Genomic DNA, 22,882 nt, shown 5'->3' with positions numbered 1-22,882 from the left:
AGGGGTGTGTATGTGTGTGTGTGTGTCTTCGGTGATACTGATCTGGGAGGCTTGGGGGAGGGGTTTGACGGCCACTGGAATAGGGATAGCTTGGATAAGAGAGGGTCCACATCCCCCACAGATTCTGACTTCCTCTCAGGCCTTCTTGGGGAGTCATTTTTCCCCACCTCAGGGGCATGAATCACTACCTTGGAGGCCCAGTTAGGGTGGGGCAGGAGGTGGGGGCCTGGAGTCATTGGCCCTGGCTGTGGCAGGGAGTAGGCCTGGCCCAGGTACTGAGTCTCCGGTAGACAGGTTGGGGCAGAAAGGCTGTGTCGTGACTAGGGTGACCAGCGGGCAGAGCAGGCCTAGACACAGAGTCCTCTCTTTCCTCTGTGCCCTCCCCACCCAGAATGAGGCGTTGGCACATTCAGGAGCTCCTGTCTTCCCAAGTCTGGCAGCACAGACTCATCTGCCCCCTTCCACACCTGGTCTCGGGCTGGCCTCCTGAGGGGCACTGAGCGTGTCGGCAGTGGAATCTGAGGCTGGTTCTAGGATTGGGGGTGGTGATTTTAGCTGGGAGCTTGGTAATGTAGCCAGGAACACAGATAAACTTTCCTGGTAACCTCTTGGAGGACTGTGAGTAAAGTCCTGGCCATCCTGAAGGTTGCTGCTTTCCAGACATGAATCAGCTTTTAACCAGGAATGAGTGAAGTCAGTATGGTATAGGGAAATAGGCATAGGCTTTGGAGGCAGATAAGCTTGGGGCCAAATCCTGCTTTTACCACTGATCAGTTCGATGACCTCAGATGGGTCACTTCTCCCAGAGCCTTCGTTCTCCCCCTTGTGTAAAATAGGGATCATGGAGCTCATCTCAAAGGATGAGAAAGGAAATGTCTCTACCACGGTTCTTGACACACAATAGGTACTCAGTAAGTGGCAGGCCATTTTTCCATACTCAGGTTTTGATGTCCTGCCATGCACTTTGGGCTATCTTAGTCTCTAAGCTGGACTATTGGTGTGTCTCTCACGTTGTTCTTGTCTGTCCTTGCACACACCCCAATAAGGGGGTCCAGCTGGGAGCTGGAAGATCCTAAACAGCTCCTCCTCTTCCCTTTCTACCCAGGCCCTTCTCATCCTCCAAGCCCTGTCCCTGAAAGTGGGAGGAGCCTACTTCTCCATTTTTACTCCCCCTCCAAACAGAAGTCCATTCTATGAGCCAGAGATCATCAGAGGATCCAGTCAGAAACTCAGTAGCTCAGCCTCCTACTTAAGTGAGGTAAGGCCAGGAAACCGTGCAAATGGCAGGCCACTTCGGGAATGTCACTCACCTAATTATCTCCATAAAGAAGCAGCAAGGAAACTTTATGTCCTCCGAAGTCTCCGAGCCAACCCCAGACCCAGATCTTTCTCCTAGTGCTCTCCTCTCCTCCGCATACCGGGCCGCGGTTCTTGCCAAGGCCACCACCCGTGTCCTGGGTCTTATGCTCCAGCGCGTGTGCCAGGCTCATGTGTGCCAGGGTCCTGTTGGAGTGGGCGCTCTCAGTCGACCTCGAGCGCCCGTAGTGCTATGCAAGACCAGTAGGGGGAGACATTAGCACGTGGGTATGTCTGTTGGGGTCCGACAGGGGAGAGCGGGTCGGACCCGGAGCGTCTGAGCTATGGGAGGGAGCCAAAGTTATAAGCAAGGAAGCGAGGAGGGGCGGGGAGAGTGGGCCAGGCCTGGGAGACAAAGACCCAGATGGTGAGGCCGGGAGGGGCTGGAGTCCGGCGTCTTGGGGCCAGAGCTCCCGCTTTTGCTTTTTCAAAAGGCGCCTGCCCTGTGCCTTTTCCTCTTTGCCCTCCAGGTGTCTTCCTTTATCGAGGTGCCCTCTCATCTCTGCTGGCCTATCCAGGGGCCTTGCCCGCGCCTTCAGACAGGATAGGACTCGAAATCTGGGCCTCTGGTGTCCCACAACTCTCTTTCCCAAAGTTGAGATTCCCAAGGCCTGGTCCACAGGGGCGAAGACTACATATCTCACCCCACCCCTTCTCCTATTTGACCCCTCTGAGACTCCACGACCCACCACTATCAGTTTGTCTGTTCAGGACTCAGGGTTCATGTACAAGCGGACACTGCACTGTGAGGGCGAAGGAGGAAAGCCCACCAGAGCCCTACGTGAGACGGGACCGACAGTAAACAAGCTATCCTTGCCACGGAAGTGGGCACGCAGCAGGACATCAGGGCTTGCGTGTGTAAAAAGAGGATGGCAGTGCTTTCCCAGGAGATTTGTGACAGGGCCTGCCTGGCCCAGTTCAGTGGCCTGGAGTGTTGACCAGGCGCACAAGGGTGAGAGCAGGCCGACAATTCTAGAGGAGCACCAACTTCCCACGGGCTGAGCGCTCTGGGAACAGGACTAGGAGGGACCCACCCCTAACCACACGAGCCGCACACTCAGATTGGTGCCATCGGCCGCGCGGCGTCCTTAAGAGCTCCCTGAAACCCCGCCCCCTTCCTGTTCTGGGGGCGTGGTGCGGGGCAAGGACCCCGTGACGGAGCTTGCTATTGGCTAAGACGAGTAGGGTTGGCCTTGCGTTCGCCTGAGCAGGGGAGTAGGCAGCTCAGCGGCGGCGGAGGGAGTCTATGCGCGCTGGACAGTAGTGGGAGGTGTGTGAACCTCGCTCTGGCCGCAGACCCTCGGGCGTAATCGCCGGGGAGTTAGGACTCGGCGACGGGACTACCGGGCCACCCGGCCGAGGCTTCAGAGGCTCAAACTGATGGGACTGGCTCGCTCAGCAACGTCTCCCCGCTCTTCGAAGTACACTGAGCGGGGCCCGCGCTGAAGTAGAAGCTGTCGAGGGGCGCGCAGCCCGGAGTCCCAGTGTGGCCTGGAGGAACGGAGCCCGTGCCAGGGCGACCCGGTCGGGAGCCCCCAGACCGAACTCTTGTGGTGGGGAGACTACCACTTTTTCCCAGGGGTGCGGATCCCGGGACGGTCCAGGCGTCGGGGCGGCCACCGAATCCCCAGCGGGGAGACCCCGTCGGGGAGAGGGCGCGCAATCCCAAACAGTCTCGGGGAGCCAAGCGGAATCGGACGGGATCACCCGGGGGCGCAGAGCCCCCGTCGCGCTTCGTGCAGCGGAGAGGCCAGGGGACCGAGCCCTCGGAGGCCGCAGCTCATGCCCAGGTTGGGGGCGGCTGCCCAGTGAGTTCTCCTGGCCAGCCGGGCGGAGAAGAGCGACACCGAAGCCGGCGGGAGGGGAGCACTTCAAAGCCGGCGGCTGCGGAGGATGGGCGCCTGAGCGGCTCGGAGCGCAGCGCTGCAAGGGAAGGCGAGGCCAGCTTTGCTGAGGAGGCGCCAGGGGATCCCTAAGTGCAGCCTGACCCCCGGGAAGATGGCCCGGCCTGGGCAGCGTTGGCTCGGCAAGTGGCTTGTGGCGATGGTCGTATTGGCTCTGTGCCGGCTCGCCACGCCGCTGGCCAAGAATCTGGAGCCTGTGTCCTGGAGCTCCCTCAACCCCAAGTGAGTAACTTATCTGCTCTGGTCCCTGGGGGTTGGAGGCACTCCTTTGGGGTGAGGCCGTGTGCCCCCGAGTGCCTGTGGGAAGGTGCTCGGAGGAGGAGCGGCGCCCCATTTTGTCTCTGGCTTTTTCGAGTGTGTTTCCCTGCGGGCGGGCGGGGCAGGGTGCGGCGGGATGGGGTGGGGGCACTTGGCTGGGTTGTGACCCCTGGGCTTCCCAGCCCTCTCCTCCGCACGTCCCGGATCAAGTCGAGATGGTCGCGCCAGGCGGAGCTGGGAGTCCGAGCGCTCGAGAGTGCACGGGAGAGATGGGTGGGGGAGAGAACGCAGCCCCCTCTTGGGGCCCCTGGGAACGTGGCGGTTTTCGCCCAGAGCCGCTCGGGGGGCGAGCTTGACCTGGGCGGGGAACGAGACCGGAACACAGGTTCCTCGTTTGTTTAGCTGTGAAGGGACCGCTGCGCGGGACCCCACGCTTGGGGCCGCTGGCAGCGCCTGTATCCCTATTCGGGCTTCTCCCATTTTCATTTCTCTTTCTTCCCCGTTTGCCTCCCTAGCTTTTCGCTTTGCCGTCTTTTCTAGCCTCCCCCCCCCCCTTCTCCCTGCTGGGGCCATGGAAGGGCGGGCGCCGCTCCCAGGCTCACAAAGGCGGCGGGTGGAGAGGGGCGGAGTGGGAGAGGGGTTTTGTTGGAGGGGGGTTCGATCCAGCGCCCGTCGGGGGTCCAATGGAGCCGGCGGCATAGCTTCCAGGGCTGACCTGGGAGGAGAGAGGCGGCGGAGCTGGCGGAGGGAGGGAGGGGGGTGGAGAGTAAAGGATTCCTGCCCAGGCGGGTCCCATTGGACCCCCACCTTCTGTCCCTCAGATTGGGGAGCTGTGCTTATCTTTCCCCAAGGGGGTGGGGAGGCAGCTACCTGGAGGAGATCCTTTCTTTTCTTCCTCCTCCTTCCCCTTTACAACCCCCCCGCAACAACACACACCTTTCAGGGCGGTGGCTCAGTGGTTTCTGAGCTGTTAGTGGGAGTCGCTGGGCTGTGTAGTGACCTCTGTACCTTTTCCTCTTTTGGCATCTAGGACTCAGGTTGGAACCCAGGGTCAAAATTGATTTTCCTTCCTGCTTTCTGGAGGTCCCAGGGGTGTGCAGATACCACTTAGTGGGGAACTGGGGGCCCTTGGCCTGCCTTGTCTGTGCTCTGTGATTCCTGTATCTGGAATCTCTTCCTGTCCACTCTCCTGGGCTCCCTGCTAACTTCCCAGGCTCCTGTCCGCCTTAGCCTCTTAGGTTCCAGGGGCATGCATCTCAGCTCTGGAGTTTGAGAGGGTGACTTCTTTAGTTCTCTTCTTCTTGGATTAAGGTAGGGTCCTCTTTATTGGTGGGTGGGATGTCTCAACCAGGGTCAGGGTAGAGAGCTCCGCCTCAGTACAAGGAAAGGGATTGACAAGAATTTCTCCCTTACCTAGCAGCCAAACTGGATGCAGTGCTCTCCTAACAGCAGGGACTCAAAATGGTCTGGGGGCCCTGGGCTGCTCAGCCCAAGAGGAAAGGTTGTGAAGTGCCCAGTCCTCCCCACCCCCGTAAGGGTGGAGGCTGGAAATGCTCTCTCTTGAGCCAGGAGAACTGAAATCCGCCTGGGGTAGCCCATCATAGGGGCTCATGGGAGTGACCTAATTGCTCTCTCGGGTCTCTAACCAGAGATAGCAGGCAGCTCCACAGCTGGAAAGGAGCCCTCCTGCAGAGTGAGGGGGGTGGCTGGGAGAAACAAGATCTCCCTGAGCTTCACCCTTTTTGTGTTTTGAGCCTTTAGTGCTCTGGGCCAGTTTACAGGTTTTTTGAAATCTGCCCCCATCCCCAATCCACTTCAGGCTGAGAGCAGGCGTCCTGGGGGTGGTGGGGGTGGTGGCTGAGGACTCAATAGGACTTGCACAAATTCCATCCTGTAATTGAGCAGACCCTGGGAACAGTGGGGGCCTGATCCTGGTGCCCCTGCATGTGCCCCCCCCACCCAGTTCCATCTACGCTCAGGGGTCTGGAATGCAGCCTGTCTGTGTGTGTTGGTGCGGGCTGGGGGGCAGGAGGACAGGAGGAAGGCAGTGCCCTCAGCTCCTCTCTGAGTGCTGGGGGCTGCCTCTGCCACCGCGCCCAAGCCTCAGGCTGCCACAGCCTTTCAAATAAACAGTCTCTTTCGGTCTATCTCTCCCTCTTTGCCTCCTGCCCAAGTTCCCCCTCTCAGGTCCTGGCCGGTTCGCCCTCTCACACCCTGTGTGAGCCACGTTCACCTCCCTTCCCCACCTAGGCTCGCCCGCTCTCCCTCTTTTTCACACTCCCTCTCACTCTTAGTCACTCTCTGCCTCTTTTTCTCAAGTCCTTTTGTTTCTCGCACATGCCCGTGCTCTCCCTCACAGGCTCATTTTCTCTCTTCCCTCCCCTCTTCCTCCCGGCTTTTGGTCTCTCTCCTCAGTCCTGTCATGAGCTGGCAAACCCTTCTCACCCCCCCCAAAAAATCTCCCAGTGCCTATAAACCCTGCTTAATTGCTTCCTCCTTGGGAAAAAATCAAAATAAAGAAGTGGTGGGGCTGGGGGTATGTTTCCAGGTTCCAGGGCACGGGCAACCCCAGCCCTGACTGGGAGCAGGGAGCTGGAAGGGCCGACTCCAAACTCCCAGCCTCTTTCCCAAATCGGTGCTGGGGCCTTCCAGGGTGGTAGTCCCTGAGTAGCAAGAGCTTCTGCCTCCTTAGCCCCTCTGGTCAGCTTTGCCTGATGAGTGCAGGGTGGGGAGGTGGATTTGGGCCGGTAGAGGTTGGGAGGAACCAGAGTACGCACGTGCTCTTGGGTCGGGGGGAGGGCTGTGATGGAAGGTCCTGGGGCAGCCCCCTCCCCCAGCCTCCTCCCCTGAGAGCTTGGGGCAGCCGGCAGGCCTCATACTTGAGTCCTCAGCCAAGTCCAGCTGCTGCAGTTCAGTCTCTCAGTCCTGTTCTGACCCCTTCCTGCCCCCCACTCAGGTTCCCCCACCTCCAGGGAGTGAGAATGTGCCTGCGATCACATTACACCTTCCCTGCAAGGGGGTGGGGGTGGGGCGGAGGCTTCAGCTTGGCATCCGGGACCCTTGACTCCATCCAGCATGGGTGGGGGCAGCTGCAGACCCCAACCCAGGCTTGCCTGCTACAAGCCAGAGTATTGGCCCCAGCCCCCTCACAGCTGTTCCAGCTCACAGTCCTGGGGAGGCCAGCTCAGGGGGCCCCTTTCCGGGGCGGCTAGGGACCTGACCTCTTCTACTCTGTCGCTGATTGGCCACAGGTGGGGGCCTGAAAGTGATGGGAACCCAGCAGCTCCTGAAGTTCCCTGTTCCCCTCCCTCCCTCCCTCCCTCCACCGCAGGCAGCCAGGCCAGGGCACAAAGGGCCTTGTAAGGCCGGTCTGGGGGCTGACTTGAGGGTTCCCTTTCTCCCCTCAGGCTCTCCATTGCCTCACAGGCTCTGCTGGATAGGGATGGGCGGGCCCTGATACTACTGTGCATCAGTGTTTTCTGGTGTTAGGATTATGGAGCGGGTGGGCCAGCCAGGAGGCCAATGGTTGCCATGGGAACCCCAGGTTGGGGGTAGGGTCTACCCTAGGCTTATTAGAGGAGCTGAGGTAGGGGGATGCTCCCCAAATGCATTCTGGGTTCCTTGCCCTGTGCTCCGTAGATAGCAGCCCCTCCTGGGTGCATTTTTGTGGTAGTCATTTTGGGTAGGGGTGCTAGCAGTCAGGCGTGTGGTAAGCTCCTTTCAGCTTCTTCTAAATGGGACTGTGCTTGGTGTGATAACAATCAGGCAGCAGCTGGCTCCTTCCAAAGCATCCTCAGATGTGAGCTCACTGGATGTTCCCAGTAGCCCTGGGAAATTGGAATTGCCCCTATTTTCCAGATGAGGAGGCATAGGCCCAGAAAAGGGAAGTGACTTGTTTAAAGTCAGTCAGCTCGTAGTGGGGAGAGCTGGGCTCTGTGCCTTTCTTTCCATGCCATCCTGCTGCCTGGGAATCTGGGAAAGACTGGGTTTGGGAAGATGTGCTGGCTCTTGCCCCCTTGGGTTCCCCTCTCACCTCACAGATGTGCGTGCATCTGTCCTTGTGACTCAGGCCCTGCCCATGTGGGATGAGCAGTGCTTGGGGCTGCCTCATTTGACTTTGCTAGGCCTTCCTCTGAGGGCAGCCTGCTCAAGGTGACCTGATCCAGAGGCAGCCAGCTCGCTGCTTGGCACTTTCGCTCCCGAGCTCCGAACAGCAGCCTTGGTTCCTCTCTGGGCCTGGTATCTCATTTCCTCTCAGGGACCTCATGGAAAGCAGGCAGCAAGGAAGGGGGTGTTCAGCTCTCCATGGACCAGGTGGGGCAGAGGGGAGGCCTGGTGGGGCAGAGGGGAGGCCTAGTTTAGTGTTGGTGGTGAGGGGTGACTTTCTCTGGGGCTCTCCTGGCTTCCCTGCCTCTGACAGTGTTGTATGTGTGCCAGGACCCAGCTGCTGTACCTGCCCACCCACGCCTGGGCGGGCACTGCTGGGACACGCCAGGCCTGCTCCTGCCGCCTCGGGGGCTGGGTGGAGCTGGGGGAGTGAAAGAGGAGCCTTTAATTTGGGGGCTCCCCACCCTTGCTGGGATGAGAGCAGGCTTGAGCTCTGGCTTGGGGGTCTGTCCTCCACTAGTCCTGCCACCCTGGGGGTGCAGGCACTGAGGTGCCAGACTTACCGAATCAAGGCCAGGGCTGTAGTCTTCTACCAACCTTGGGCTGGTGTGGCCTAGGACCAGGCTCTCCCTTCAGCCATTCTCTTTGACCACAAGTTCCTAGAGCCTGAGAGAAGGGTGAGAGGGAAGTGTAGACCTGATACAACGTGGGCAGCTTTCTAGGCACAACCCTCACAACTACAGGCTCTTCGGCTGTGGCTTGTCTGTGGGTGGGTGGAGAGGGGCTCAGCTCACTCAGCTCGATGAAGAAGTAGGGGGACAGTTGGCCTCATACCAGTACCAGCTACGGCCCCAGACCCTTCAGGCTTCTCTCCCAGGATTCTTTGCAGCAGTCATGGCAATACTTCTGAGCTCAGTAGGCAGGCTTGGGGAGAGACTTGGTCTAGGGTAGAGGGGAAGATGCAGGCCACAGACAGGCGCCTGAAGGCTCAGGCCACCTCCCCCAAGTCCTTTTACTCCCTGGGGTGGCTCCCTGGGGTCCCAGGGCTATCAGAGGCTAAGGAGGGAAGGCCTCGGGGGTTACCATGGTGACCCGCTGCAGGCTTCCTGCTGGGCCATGTCAATCCCCTTATTTTGCAGAAAAAGGCTTTGTCTGGGGGTGGCCTCAGGCAAGAAAGCTTGGCTTGATAATGGGGGGAGTTGTAGTTATTGAAAAGTGGGAGGTAAAGAGTCTAACTGGGCAACTCTCTTCCTCCTCCTCTCTGGCCCCTACTCCTAACCTGGTGTGAACAAGGTGCATCTTGCAAGGTCCCCACTGTGCGGGATGACCAGCATCAGACCTGGCCTCGGTTGCCCCTCGCCACTTTCTTGGGCTTTTCACAGGCCCAGAAGCACTTTTCGCGGTGGTGGGGACAAGGCTGAGAAGGCACCATCACAGGGGACCAGGGTCAGAGAAGTCGGGTCTGATCAGGCTCCTCTCCCTTCTGCACTTTCAGGGGAAGGTGAGTTTCCCTCTGTCAGCTGCTGTGCAAATGAACTTATGAATATTTATGAACCCTGTTTCCTGAGGTTGACAAGAGTCCGAGGGGTGTTAGGGGCACTAGTCCTCTCTTCTCCCTCCTCCCCCACCCACTATTTAGACATCTGTTTCCTCAGTTTCTCTGGGTTCAAGGCAGAACCCCAAGTAGGTGGAAGCCCTGTGTTCTGATTCCAGGGCTCCAGAGCCTGAGGGGCAATGGGAGACTGCGCTCAGGGCAGACAAGACTCCCTGGTGTGAGTAAGGTGGGCCCAGTAGTTAGAAAAGTGAGCTTTGCAGGCCCTGTGTCTATCTGCTGTCACCTCCAAGTAGGGTCTTGTGGATATGCAGCTGTCCATATGGATTCAGCCAATATTTTAGGTCCTCTTAAAACCCTACGGGTTAACATCCTGGGTGAGTTTAGTGTCCTTCAACAGGCTTTGAGCACCCTTCTTCAACTGAAAGATTTGTCTGATCACTCATTCCTTCACATGAGGAGCCTGGACTCAGTGGGTCTTGAAGGTTCTTTCTGGCTCTAAGATGTTAGAAGTTGTCTAATCCTGCTGTCTGGAGGGAACCAGTATGAGGATTGGAAAGTAAAAAGTACCTTGGGAATGATGGGGGCTTCAGTGAAACTTCTTGGCTTTTTGTCGTGCATGGAGTGGGGGCATTTTCTCTCCCATGTTTGTGTGGGCCTCCATCCCATGCTTGCTTTCTTCCCAGCCCTCTGGAGTATGGTAAAGCCAGATCCCAAGAGGGGAGGCCGTCTGGTTGTGGCCTTTACCTTCCTACACAGCAAGATGGCAGGTCCCAGCTTGGTGGAACCTCACTGGCCATGGAGAGAGTGCTGCTGTTCTTCATCTGCTTTATCTACTTGCTCTAGTTCCCCTACTCACCTCCTTGGGTATCATTTCTCTCCCCTGGGTGAGGACACTGAGCTCCCAGTAGGCCCTCAGGAAGTGGAGCCATAGTCTTCCACCATCAGCTTTGTTCTGTGGAACCACTATCTTCAGCCCCTCATTGTCCTTCCTGCTAGAAAAGTCTGACCCCTGTTGGAGAAAACCCACACTGCTTGCTGTGACCCTCACCTTTCAGTCTGGCCCCAGCTGAGCTTTTCCACCTCTTCTTCTGCCCCTCTCTACCCATCACTAGGCCAATCACTGGCCTGGGTTTTGTGTCCCAGCCACTGCTGTCCATTCTTGCTGTATGTTGACTTCTTATTCTTCCCCTAGGACCCGCTTTCATACAACTCTTTCTGGGGGACCATCTCTGACCATCCTGTCGGATGAGCTGTCTTCTGCCTCTCACTGCCTCCAGCCCTTGTCTTATTTTTTTAATGGGGGTACTAGGAATAGAACCCAGGACCTTGTGCATGCTAACCATGAGCTCTACCACTGAGCTATTACCACACCTCCCCACCTCAGCCCTTGTCTTTTAAACCAGCATCCTTGCACATAGCCTCTAGATAGCCTGCTGCTGTCTGGGCTGTAGCTTGGGCCATTTGCTTTTTGACCCACACCAGATAGTAAAGTCCTTGAGGATGGGACTGTATCTTCCTTTCCTATTTCCCACCCAAGAAGTAAGACTGGGCTCATGGGTACTACTTGGTGTTAATATTGGCCTCCTGCCTCAGCAGACCAGACTATTTCTAAGCAGGAGTCAAATGGTTGAGTGCCTACTGTGTGTTGGGTGTTCTCCATATCCCATTGTGTCTCCCCTCCACGGTCCTGGGAGGTGGGGCTCGTCCCACCTCCAGTTTGTAAGTGAGGACACTGAAGCTTAGGGTGATCAGGCAGCTCATCCAAGGTCTCAGAGCTAGTAAGAGCCACCATCTATCTGACTCCAAAATCTGTCTTATTTCTCCTACATCATACTGCCTTACTCCCAGCTCCAGCCTGCCCAGGCTCAGACATGGCTGAGAGAGCACCACTTTCTTACTGTGTGCTTAGGCAAGGACAGGGTGATGTGAATCGGTGGCCATGGACAGCTGCCCTCCCCTGCTATTTCCCAGTGCCTGGCCTTCTGGATTAGAAGACAAAGCTGGCTCAGGAGACTTTTGTCCATCTCCTCTCAGGATCAGGAGCAGAGGCACTATGGAGGTGGGGGGATTAGAATGCAGGTGAGCGAGGTTCCTGGGGCCCTGTCTTAGATGATCTGTTGTCCCTGCTTGGACGCCTTTTCCCGGGCCTCTGTTTTTCTTAGCAGTGAGACTGGTCAAGTTTGGGGATTTAGACTCTTGCGTTATGGAGGTGGGATGGGCCCCAGTAGGATAAGGGGCAGTGAGAGTGGGAAGTGCAGAGAGCTGTGTGGAGCTGCACCTGGCTAGAGACTGTGCCCATTACCCCTTGGCTCCAGGCCATGCCTGTTTCTATTTCCCCATCATGCCCAAGACTAGCAATGATGGGGGAGAAGACATGGGTCCCAGACAGGTTGCACACCCCCAGCCGTTGGCTGGGAGCTGTGGGGGTGGTGGCCAGGGCATGTGTGGACTTGCCATGCGTGTGTTTCTGTGTGTGTGTGTATGTGCACGTGCACATGCACACACACATATGCTGGGGAGGTGGCAGCTGTGGCTGTGAAGGAATATGAGTGGGCTAGGGGTGGGAGGAGGACAGGGCTACCACCTCCAGGCAGCCCAGGCCTGACACCTTGGTGCCCAGCCCATCTGCCACGTCAGCCCCCTGCAGAAATGCCACATTAGGACAAAGGGCTCCCCCAGCTAGGCAGTGCCCCACCCGGCCAAGCAGTCAAAGCCTGGCAGCCTTGCCCATGGGCCACCCCTTCCACACCCTGCTGGCAGTGTGGTTCTCTCTCCCCACCCCCAGCCTGAGGATGGAGGAAGGACAGAATACCTCTTCTCGCCATCTTTACCCAGTTGGCCCAGCCTGGCCCTCATCGTCTGCTCCCCTGGTCCTGGGGATGGTCTGGGACTCCCAATCCTGAGGCTGATGATCTCTTCCCTCCTTGGCAGGTTCCTGAGCGGGAAGGGCCTGGTGATCTACCCAAAGATTGGAGACAAGCTGGACATCATCTGTCCCCGAGCAGAAGCTGGGCGGCCGTATGAGTACTACAAGCTGTACCTGGTACGGCCTGAGCAGGCAGCTGCCTGCAGCACTGTGCTCGACCCCAACGTGCTGGTCACCTGCAATAGGCCAGAGCAGGAAATCCGCTTCACCATCAAGTTCCAGGAGTTCAGCCCCAACTACATGGGCCTGGAGTTCAAAAAGCACCACGACTACTACATTACCTGTGAGTTCCCGCCTACCACGTGCTTCTCTGCTGTCCCATAGCAGTGGGAGCTTCTGAGTAGCACAAATAGACTGCACACAGTTAAGGCTGGGCCTGATCTGGTCCCCTTTGAAGACTGGTGTACTCTCCTTGTAGCCTGGTCTTAGAATTCAGGCCCCAGCTTTTACCAAGGGGACTGCTGCTAGCCCGCCCTGGCTCTAGGATTTGGGTGGGAGAGGGCTCCGGTTCATGGTGCTCTCTTATTTTCTTTGCCCACCTAAGCTCTAATCTTGGGAAGGGCAGAGTTGGTAGAGCTTCAGCCTTTCTCTTCATGGGAAACTGAGGCCTCAAGGGGTGAAGGGGCTTCTTTTGCCCTAGATCACACAGGGAGTGAGTTAGGGAGAGGACTGGGACTCCAACCCAGTTCTCCTGACCCCTAATCTAGGATTGCTTCCAGTCTGCATAGAAGCCTCTGTCAGCATACCAGTTCAAATTGCTTTGCCTCTGAGCAGCTTCGCCCAAGGAGAAGACACACATAGTTTCCACTGAGAAAGAAGCACCAGGGCCTGGTCATGATCGGGGAGCAGCACCCTTGCGGGAGGGGCTAGTTCCTAGATTCTGTTGCTAGTGGGAGGAGAGAAGTAGAAAGGTTCCCAGCTAGGTAGGAGCTGCTTGCAACTTCCCAACTCCCACTTCTATCCTTATCGGCTAAGCCAGCAGTAGGGCTTCTGGGCAGACCCCTCCCTCCCTCTGACTGCTCTGGCCTCTTGCTGCAGCCACATCCAATGGGAGCCTGGAGGGACTGGAGAATCGGGAGGGAGGTGTGTGCCGCACACGCACCATGAAGATCGTCATGAAGGTTGGGCAAGGTAAGCGCCCAGTCCAAGGGCTCCCCAGCTAGGCTTGTGCAACAGATGTTCCTGACTGGGCATGGGGATGTGGGTAGCAGAGGGGCCAGTAGGGGTAGAGGATCTGAGGTCTGGGATCTGGGCTGTTCTTGGCCCCTGCTAAGTAACTGAGGCATCTATGCTGCTGGGGTACCCCAACCTCACCTGTCCTCTCCTCACCCCCAGACCCCAATGCTGTGACACCAGAGCAGCTGACTACCAGCCGTCCCAGCAAGGAGGCAGACAACACTATCAAGATGGCCACGCAGGCCCCTGGTGGTCGGGGCTCCCCAAGTGACTCTGACGGCAAACACGGTGAGTGTCTGGGTGTCTCCCAGAGGGCAGAAGGATCACTAGGCTGCCCTTTCAGGCCCTGTCCCTGGGCTCCTGGACTGACCTCCCTCCCCTCCCTTCCCCTTCCACAGAGACTGTGAACCAGGAGGAGAAAAGTGGCCCAGGCGGGAGTGGAGGCAGCGGCAGTGGAGACCCTGACAGCTTCTTCAACTCCAAGGTGGCGTTGTTCGCAGCTGTCGGCGCCGGCTGTGTCATCTTCCTGCTCATCATCATCTTCCTGACCGTCCTGCTACTGAAGCTGCGCAAGCGGCACCGCAAGCACACGCAGCAGCGGGCACCCGCCCTCTCACTCAGCACCCTGGCCAGTCCCAAGGGGGGTAGTGGCACGGCGGGCACCGAGCCCAGCGACATCATCATCCCCTTACGGACTACAGAGAACAACTACTGCCCCCACTATGAGAAGGTGAGTGGGGACTACGGGCACCCCGTCTACATCGTCCAGGAGATGCCGCCCCAGAGCCCAGCGAACATCTACTACAAGGTCTGAGGGCCCCGGTGGCCTCGGCCCTGAGGGACAGTCAGCCGGGACTGCACCTCTCCTTCCTCACCCACGCCCCTCCCCTTGCCAGCTGTGCCCACCTTTGTATTTAGTTTTGTAGTTTCTTGGCTTTTATAATCCCCCTTTTGCCCTGCCCCCTGGGCTTCGGAGGGGGGTGCTTGTGCCCCCAGCCCCCATGCTCTTGTGCCTTCCCCCTCTGGCCAGGCCTCTGGGCTCTGCGGGGGCGCCCCTTCTTGGAGGGCAGGGTCGGATGCTGATGGACAGCAGGCAGGGACATGTCCCCTGGCCCTGCCCCTCCCGCCCCCTTCCTCCTTCCCCAGGACTGCTTGTCCGCTATCATCACTGTTTTTAATGTTTTTGTGTTCATTTTTTAGCTGTCAACTCATTTTCATCTGTTTTTTTGAAGGAAAATGGAAAAATGGAAAAGGCAGCCCCTCCCCAGGCTTTCTGAGCCTGCCCTACCCCAGTATCGGGGGCCTGGGGCAAGATGTGGCCAGCAGGGAAGCATAGGATGGCATTTCTTTTATAAACTCTGTAGCATTTTAGGGGGGAGGGGGCAGGCCAGGGCTGTTCTTGCCCACAAGGGAAGACAGGAGTGCCGTTGGGCAAGGTGTCTCACCCTCCCCCACTGACCCTCCTTCTACAGTGCTGATCTTGGCAATGGGGTAGTGGCTGCCACCCTTCCACCAAAAAAAAAATCCCTTCCTTGTGGGATTCTTGGGCATCTCCTGCCTCCCTCACTCTCACGGTAATTAACGTCTTAATTGGCTGTTGCCTGGGGAACAGGAGAGCTGCTGCAGGCAGATGACCTCATGGGGGGTGGAGGGAGGTGAGGTGCCCAGGTGGGTATTTGCCTTGCAGAGCTGGGAGTTCCCCCCTCTCCCCCTTGCCCTGTTCTCCCCTCACCCTTGGCATCCTTCAGCCTGGTGGGGAAAGAGGCCCAGGGCAGAGAACTAAGCGGGTATAAGGCCAGGTGGCCTGCTCCTTTTCTGGGCTCTAGCACAGGTGGGTACCCCTCCCCATCCAGCCCCCGCCAACCCCCCGATCTTGGGCTGGGGCTTGGAAAGAGGAAGAGGCTTCCCAGGGATGGGCCAGCACGCCGTGCACTTTGACCCCGGCTCCTTGCCAGCACGGCTGCTAACAGACTGCCACTTGCGGGTGCCTTGAAGGAGCTCCCAGAGTGGCTATGGAAGGAGCTGGGCCTTACACCATCCACCTCCACACTGCCTCCTGGCCAGCTGCCCACCCCAGTGCCGGGTGGGAGAGGGAGCGAGACAGCCAGCCCCTTCCAGGTGGCAGTTGGAAGGGTTTTTTTTGTTTTTGTTTCTGTTGCCATTTGTGTAAATACTAGTCTTTTTGGAAAAAAATAATGTAAAGATGTTTTGTATAAACTCTGAATTATTTTCTTGTTGCTTTTTTCTTAGAAAAAAATGAGAACTAAAAAAAAAAAATTAACCACATGGAGAAATGGGTGTAAAATGGTGTCATGATGTTGGGGAATGAAGTGTATGTGTCTGAGTGAGTATGTGAGTGAGTGAGAGAGAGACACTGCGCGTGTGTGTGTGTGTGTGTGTGTGTGTGTGTGTGTGTATGAGATTTCCTGTGCCCAAAACACTGGTGATCTGGGCAGGTGTCAGAAGATGGTGGCCGTCCTAGCGGAGCAAGATGTTTCAAGTGCTCTGTGCCCTTCCTGCACTTGTCACAACTTCCTCTGCCCTCTCATCCGCTGGAGCCTGTGACCATATCCTCCTGTCTGTCCTGTTACCGCTGTGGCATAGGCCATGGGCATCTGCCAGGTCTGGCAATAGGCTCAGCTGGAGAGTGTTGATGGCGGAGGGGATGTTCCCATGGGGACCTGGGTGTGTCCACAAGTACTGCCACTACCTGGCTGGGGCGAGATCTGAGACCTGCTGGCAGGCCCAGCCCTGCCCTGCCTCAAGACACCTGGAGGTGGGTAGAAATAAATTCCCAAGAGCTGGGCTGCAGCTGTGGCCCACTGGGTACTAAAGCTACTTCAGGGCTGTCCAGTTCACTTCTTAGCCAGAAGAGTCTTCCTTCTCCTACACACCAGAGCTCTCACCATGGCATCCTCGGGGGCTTCTGGTTGACAGTTGAAGCCCTCAAACTATAGCAGCCCTGAGCACCAGCACCCAGATTCCCTCCCATGGGCTGACAGCCTAAGGGCGTAGTGAGGGCCCCAAAGAGGGTTTGGCCCCAATCCCACAGCAGGGATATAGGCTAGCAGGGCCTGAAGCAGCCTGCAGGTCTTCAGGGCAGGATAGGGGGGTACTCCCTGTGGAAATGGCTGAGACAGATGTCAGGAGAGGACAAGTGGGATCCCCATGGCTAAAAATGGATAAGAAGGCACTAGAGGAAAGGAGGAGGAGGAAGGAAGGGGAGGGTTAGTTAACAATCTGCAGCAGGAAGCCCCAGCACCCTAGCCAAGGAGCAAGCACAGCGGTGAGGGGTGAGGGAAGAGGGAAGCAGGGGGAGGAGAGTCACGGGACCTGCAGGGTGGAGGGAAGGGAGGCTGGCTGGAGCAAGCAGGGCTGGGTCTGGCTGGGGTGCTCCCGAAGCCAGCTGGGGCAGAGGCTGTTTATTTGGTTTCTCATTAACCAAAGGAAGTGCCTGGATCAGATGGGGCCTCTGCTGCTTGACGGCCTGCCCAGAGTGGGGCCCCTGCCTGGGCCAGGGGTCTCTAACCAGAGCTGGTTCAGGCCAGATGGATGTCTCTACCTGAGGGGGGAGCCTGAACCGGGTTGGGTTGAATCCTTCCCACACTTCACCAGCTGAGCGTCCTTTGGTGGTCCCCTGCCCCCCCCACTCCCCCACTCTGACCAGGACAGCAGCTACCCTCACCCTATCAGTGGGGATTGAGTTCCTGGGGGCGCCTTGGGAATAGCTGTGGGAGTGTGAAGTGAAATCTCTGGGAGAGGGCAAAGGAAAGTAGGAGGCAGCCTTTCCAACAGCCCAGAAGTTCTGCAACTGCTGTTGTCATTTGCCCCATCCCGGGTGCCATGGCTGCTGTTGCTCTGAGCTCAGGGCCCATGCTGTGCCAGCCACACAGTGCTCTTGTGACAGTGCCCCTATTGTAACAGTGTCCTTCACCTGGACAGTGCCTGCCACTTTTAAAAAACACCTTGACGCCTGTTATCTCATTGAGTTTCAGAAACTTCCCTGTGATGTTGGAAGGTGGGAAGTTCTTTGCCTCATATTTGGGATGAGGAAACTGGGACCTTGTGAGGGGCAGCGATTTGCCCAAAAACATCTCAAGTGAACGCGAGCACTCAGCTTGGAGCCCAGGCCTTTTACTACACCAGGAGCAAATAGAAGTTGCTAGAAGGTGGTTCTCCTTCGGCCTTGGGGAGCTGGCAGGCCAGGGGACTTACTGCATCCCCCTGCTCCATGCTCTGTCTCAGGTGAGACAGAGCAAGTGGGCTTCCCTGGGGATCTTGAAGAACAGGAGCCACCCGCTACCCCATTCTCTTACCATCTGTGTGGGTCAGGGAGGGACCAAGCTTAGCTCCCTGGAGGCAGGAGGTGTGAACCTCCTGTGGTAAGGCCCCAGACCAGCCCCACCCTCAGCTCTCCTTCCTGTCCCAGCTGGGCCCAAACTACCGGTGAGTCAGGGATAGAGGATGCTTCCCAGGTGAGGGTGGGGCTGCCTGACTTCCTCCACAGACTGAGCCCAGATCACCAATGAAGCCAAGCCGGGCAGATGCTAACCAGGCCTCAGTTTCCCTGAGGGGATAGGCCTCAGGGAGCTGGCAGGCCAGGGGGACTTATTGCACTGGTCTTTTTTAAGCTCCCGGGAAGCCTTCATGAAGCACCAGAAATGTGGCCAGCTCTAGGCAAGGGCATGAGAGTAAGCCAGAGAACCCAAGAAAAGACGCAGGCCCTACTGGGACCATCCTAGGTTGGGCCCTGCTGAGCAAGCGGCCCTTTGGCCACCTGGCATCAATCACTCTTGGAAATCCAGCCTGCCTGCCTGCCTGGTCTCTTGTCCTGCCTGGGCACGTCACAGTCCCACTGACACCCCAGCTGAGTCAGCCCCAGCCTGCTGGGGGACCCTCCTCGCCCATCTGCTGCCGGCCTCCTGTACAGCTGGCCATCGGATCTGGGGGGGCTGGGACCCCAGCTGGTGCTTGTTAGGTCGGCTCCCCATTTGGGAGGCTGTTGAGGGGGATACCAGCCCCCACCCGAGACAGGGGTCACAGAGCCCAAACTGAAAGCAATTTAAGGGCACAAGGGAGACAGTAATGATAGGTTCTGTTTCCAATGGTTAATTATACAGCTGGCAAAGAGAAAGGAAAGAGGGAAAGCTGGGGGTAGGGGGATAAAGAATGTGTGAAGGGGTAGGGAGGGCAGGAGGAGTTGGCCAGGGGGCCTTTTGATACAGGGGAAAGAGCTCCAGGCTGAGAGACTGGAGACCGGGGCCTGTCCCAGCTCTACCATGACTCTCTTTTTGATCAGGGCCAGGCAGGCCCCTGCCTCTTTGGGCCTCAGTTTCCCTGTCTGGGTCATGAGGAGTGGGACTCGATATTTTCAGTTACTTAGAGAAGATTTACTGAGCACCTACTATATGCCAGTCAGTGATCTGGGCACCAGGGTACAGTGATTAACAGGATGGACAAGGTCCCAGCTCCCAGGAACTTCACACTCTAGAATGGCCTTTAAGGGCCTGGTTTGCTCTTAAAGTGCTTGTGTAGTGCTGTGAGAGGCAGAGTGGAGGATACACAGATTCAAAACTTGGCTACTAAAGTTAGCTTTCCATGCATTCATTCATCAATTTTTTTTAATAAGTGTTGAATGCCTGGCACATTGTAAGCACCAATAAATGGTAGCTGTTATTTCTCCCATGAGGTGTGGAGTGGGGAGTTCGGCTCCAGGGCTGGGCTTCCCAGGGATCCTTCTTGCTTTGAGAGTGGACCCCAAAGCCCCAGCTGTTCCCATCAGTACTGACCAGAGCTGGCCTTTTGCAAAGTTCCTAAACATCCTCATCAGAAGTTATCTTGAGGCTCCAATCCCAGTCTGCCTCCTCCAGCCCCAGTCCTACCTGGACTGGGGGCTGGGCAAAATGTACCCATGATAAACACACCCCCAAGCCAAAGTCGAAGAGGTGTGTGTCCTCAGACCTTACCTACCCCTGTGGCCTCATGGGCTGATCTCCCAGCTTCCCCAGGGGCGGTGGGTGAAAGGCTGGCTTCTGAGAGAGGAGCTTCCTCCCTCCTCTGGTGGGGGCCCTAGGGAGAAGCTCCAGGTGGTTCCTTTGCTTCCAGGGTCCCAGGAGCAGCCAAGAAGACCCTGGAATCCACCCAGCACCAGGGATTCTCCGCCGGCTGGATTCTGCTGGGCAGAGCCCTTGTTCTCCGGGGGACTGGCCAGTGGCCTCCCTCGCTGCCCTCACGGCTGTTCAGTAGAATATGAGGTCAGAGGCTTGGAAATGGTAGAGCTAGGACTTTCCTGAGAGCTCCTTTCCGGAGCAAACCCTTTACCAGGAAACTGAGGCCCAGATATGGGAAAAGACTTACTCAAGGGCATTCAGGGGGTACTGACAGAGCCACGCCTCAGAACCAGTGCCTTTTCCTCACAGGCCACAGCTGTAGGCCGTCTTTGCACACAGCTGCTTTGTTCTCCCAGAATCCCCCAGAGTTTGTGTGTGCGAGTGAACCAAACAAACCTGTAGATACACAGTATTTATATCGACAAACTCTTAAGTTTATACGAGGCAATGACCAAAATGACACATTATAATGCTGAGGAAAATCTGGTCCTGGGAGGTTTAGGCCTGGTCAGAGCAGATATCTGGAAAAGAAAATGCACGACCAGGTCCCCCTCCTTTCCCTGGGGGTCCCTCTCCTGTAGCACCTCATGTGGCTCTGAAGTCGATCCTGGACACAACAGCTTGGAGGCTTCGGTAGGAGCTACACCTGCTCGGTCGTGGCCTAGTCGCAGGATCTGGCTTCTCAAGTCTGGGTGGGGCCCTAGAGGTTGTGGGGGTCCGCCCTTCCCTGGGAACCCAAGGTGGTGGTCCAGTCTCTCTTATACACCTCCAGGGCCTCCCTCCCTCCCCCACCCAGGCAGCCTTTCCGGACAGCCTGACAGTTAGCTGTCCTTGCCCTGTCTTCAGCCCTCCTGCACACACTAATAGCCATGGCAGTAACATGCTTTCACATGCAAATTGCTATGGAATTCTCAGCCCCTGCCGGTGCCCCAGCCCCCAAGGCCTCCCCCTGGGCAGATTCAGAGAAGAGAATGGAATCTTTCAAGCTGTTAGGGAGTTTAGAGACCTTCGAGTCCAGCCCCCTTGTAGGATGGATGGGAAAACTGAGGCGCAGAGAAGGGAAGGAGGAACCGCTCACAGTCACACAGAGACTTTACCGGCACTGGCCCTCGCCCAGGTCCTGTGACTTCCAGCCCATTGCCTCTTCACGCACCTCCCTTGCATGGCCTCCCAATCCCCCTTCCCCCACCCCATTCCCCACCCCCATCCAGGGCTGTTGACTGTTCTGGGATCCCTCCCTCCAGCACAATCACCAAGGCACCCCTCAGTGGAGCCTGGGAGTGTGGAATCCAGAAAAGAAAAGGCCAGAGGTGTCCATGACTTAGGGGCACTTTCCAGGGAAGGGAGCCATTCTCCTTTGAAACAGGCAGGATTTGCTCACTTCTCTCTCTGTGCACCACCCCCTCTCCAGCCCCCTGATCCTGGCTAAACTGCTCTCACCCCCCACAGCAGGCCTGCCAAGCCATTCCAAGCCTTCTCCTGGGCTCTAGCCCCACAGATCTTCCCAGCTTTGTGTAGCATTACTCTGCTGGAGTTGCCACCAGCAAAGCCTGGGCCCTGGGAGGCCCTGGAAGGCCCTGGGAGGGCCCGGGAACCCAGATCCCAGCTGGGAGATGGAAAAATCTCCCTTCTCTTCAGTTCAGCTGAAACAAGATTGGAATTTTCTGAATTGAACTTTACAAGGAAACGAAAATAAACACCAAAGGGGAAAAAGAGACCAGTTTACAGAGCACAGGTGTCTGCTCCCAGCTCAGCTGAGGTCTGGCCACAGATGGGCCCGAGCTAGAAACTTCCGGGTTATTCTTCAGTGCGGCCTCTGAAACAGCTCATGACTCTGCACGCTTCTGACCACCCCCAACGCCGCCACCCTGGTTCAAACCACTCTCGTCTCCTGCCTGGACTCTGGCAATCGTCTCCCAACTACTCTCCCTGCTTCCATCTGTCCCTTTCTCTGGCAAAACAGCAGCCCAAGTGATCTTTCCCCAACTCCATCCTGATCTTGTCAATCTCTGCTTACCTTTCACATTTGTCAAACATCCCTCAACTCCTCAGCATGGCGGTAGGGGCCCTGGGTGATCCGGCCCCTGCCCATCTCTTAATTAAGCTTTGCACCGCAACCCCTCCCAACATTCACCTTACACCCCAATAACACAAGCCTATTCACTGGTCCCTGACCAGGAGGGGCACCCTGAAGCCTCTGAGCACTTCCATCAGCCAGAAATGCTGGTCCCCTTGCTTCTGGCCTATGAACTCCTAAGGGACACCTCTGACTCCCAAATCTGGACAAAGTTGGCGCTCTCCTCTTGGCGCTCACGGTTCTTCTGCTTACACTATGTTGCCTGTGTCTGTTTCCCCCAGTAGATGGTGAGCTTCTGGAGGGCAGGAACTGTGACTCATTCGTCTCTGTGTCTCACCTAGAGGGAGGCCTAACACAGAGCTGAGCACAGAGGCCATATCAATAAACCTTTGAAACATTTGTCGAATTGAATGGGCTGGGCTGGGCTGGGACATCATTCCAGGGCTCTGGCCCTGTCCTCCACCTGCTCACATTCCTGTCCAGCCAATCTGGAGAGTCAAGGCCTTATTATATTATCCTACCATAAAAGCCAACATTTATTGAGTACTTATTACAGGCCAGGCACCCTGCTCAACAGTCAGTCACATGCATTGCTCCATTGATAGCTCGTGTCTCAGTGAGGTCTCAGGGTGCGGCGGGGTTGGGGGGGGGTGTCCTCATTTGAGGTAGAACCACGATTAGCCCTGTTTTCCTGCTGGGGAAATGGAGGCTCAGAGAGGGAAAGTGCCTTACCTACAGCACATGGTGGAAGTTATAGAGCAAGGACTTGAACTCAAGAAGCCTGACTCCAGAGTCCAAATGCTTAGGTACTTTGCCATGCTAGTGGGGTGAGGTAGCAGTGCCAGCATGGGGAGAGAGTGAGGTGGGGCCCTGCAGCCTGTGCTCTTGATGTTAGCCATGTGGCTTCAGAGGCTGTACACTGTGATAGTTTAGAGCCCAGACTCTAGAATCAGGCTGCCAGGGTTGACATCCCAGCTTTGCTACTTTCTAGCTAGGAATTCTTGAGCGAGTTACTTAACACCCCTTTGTGTTCCTGTTTTCCCTTCTGTAAGATGAGGCTGGGAGTAGCAGGAATTCCGTGAGACTGCAGTGAGGATGAAGTGAATGCACACACAGGAAGCCCTGAGAACAGGGCCCTGGGAATTGCCTTTGAGTCCTAAGGCAGCATTTGTTACTGTCACCCAGCCATAGGCAGCCAAGTCCACTCCAGTCTGGTCTCTGAGTGGCCACTTGAATTGGAGGCTCAGTGACCAGAGATTCTTTGGCCTCAGCCTGGGTCATGATGGCCCTAGTGGGAATCCAGTGGTGGGGAGGGGCAGCCTTCTGGATTCCTTGAGCTGAACAGCCTGGGCCCTTTCCATGCTTTGGGCTGCAGTTGTGCTGACGCCCTTCCCCATTCCTGCCCTCATTCTT

General features: G+C 57.0%; 1 protein-coding gene across 1 annotated transcript; it reads left to right on the top strand.

Annotated features, from left to right (window-relative positions):
• The first annotated feature begins 2,557 nt into the window (after positions 1–2,557).
• On the top strand, positions 2,558–15,576 carry EFNB1 (ephrin B1). The gene is made up of 5 exons (XM_074358869.1): positions 2,558–3,482; positions 12,112–12,389; positions 13,145–13,237; positions 13,442–13,570; positions 13,681–15,576. Exons 1-5 carry the CDS (start codon positions 3,355–3,357, stop codon positions 14,094–14,096), a joined length of 1,044 nt encoding a protein of 347 aa, XP_074214970.1. The 5' UTR covers positions 2,558–3,354; the 3' UTR covers positions 14,097–15,576.
• The last annotated feature ends 7,306 nt before the right edge of the window (positions 15,577–22,882 follow it).

This window comes from Camelus bactrianus, chromosome X (genome assembly GCF_048773025.1).
Source record: "Camelus bactrianus isolate YW-2024 breed Bactrian camel chromosome X, ASM4877302v1, whole genome shotgun sequence".
In the NCBI taxonomy this organism is placed as follows: Eukaryota; Metazoa; Chordata; class Mammalia; order Artiodactyla; family Camelidae; genus Camelus; species Camelus bactrianus.
Note: the sequence above shows the minus strand (reverse complement) of the source record. Positions and strands in the feature narration are given on the sequence as shown.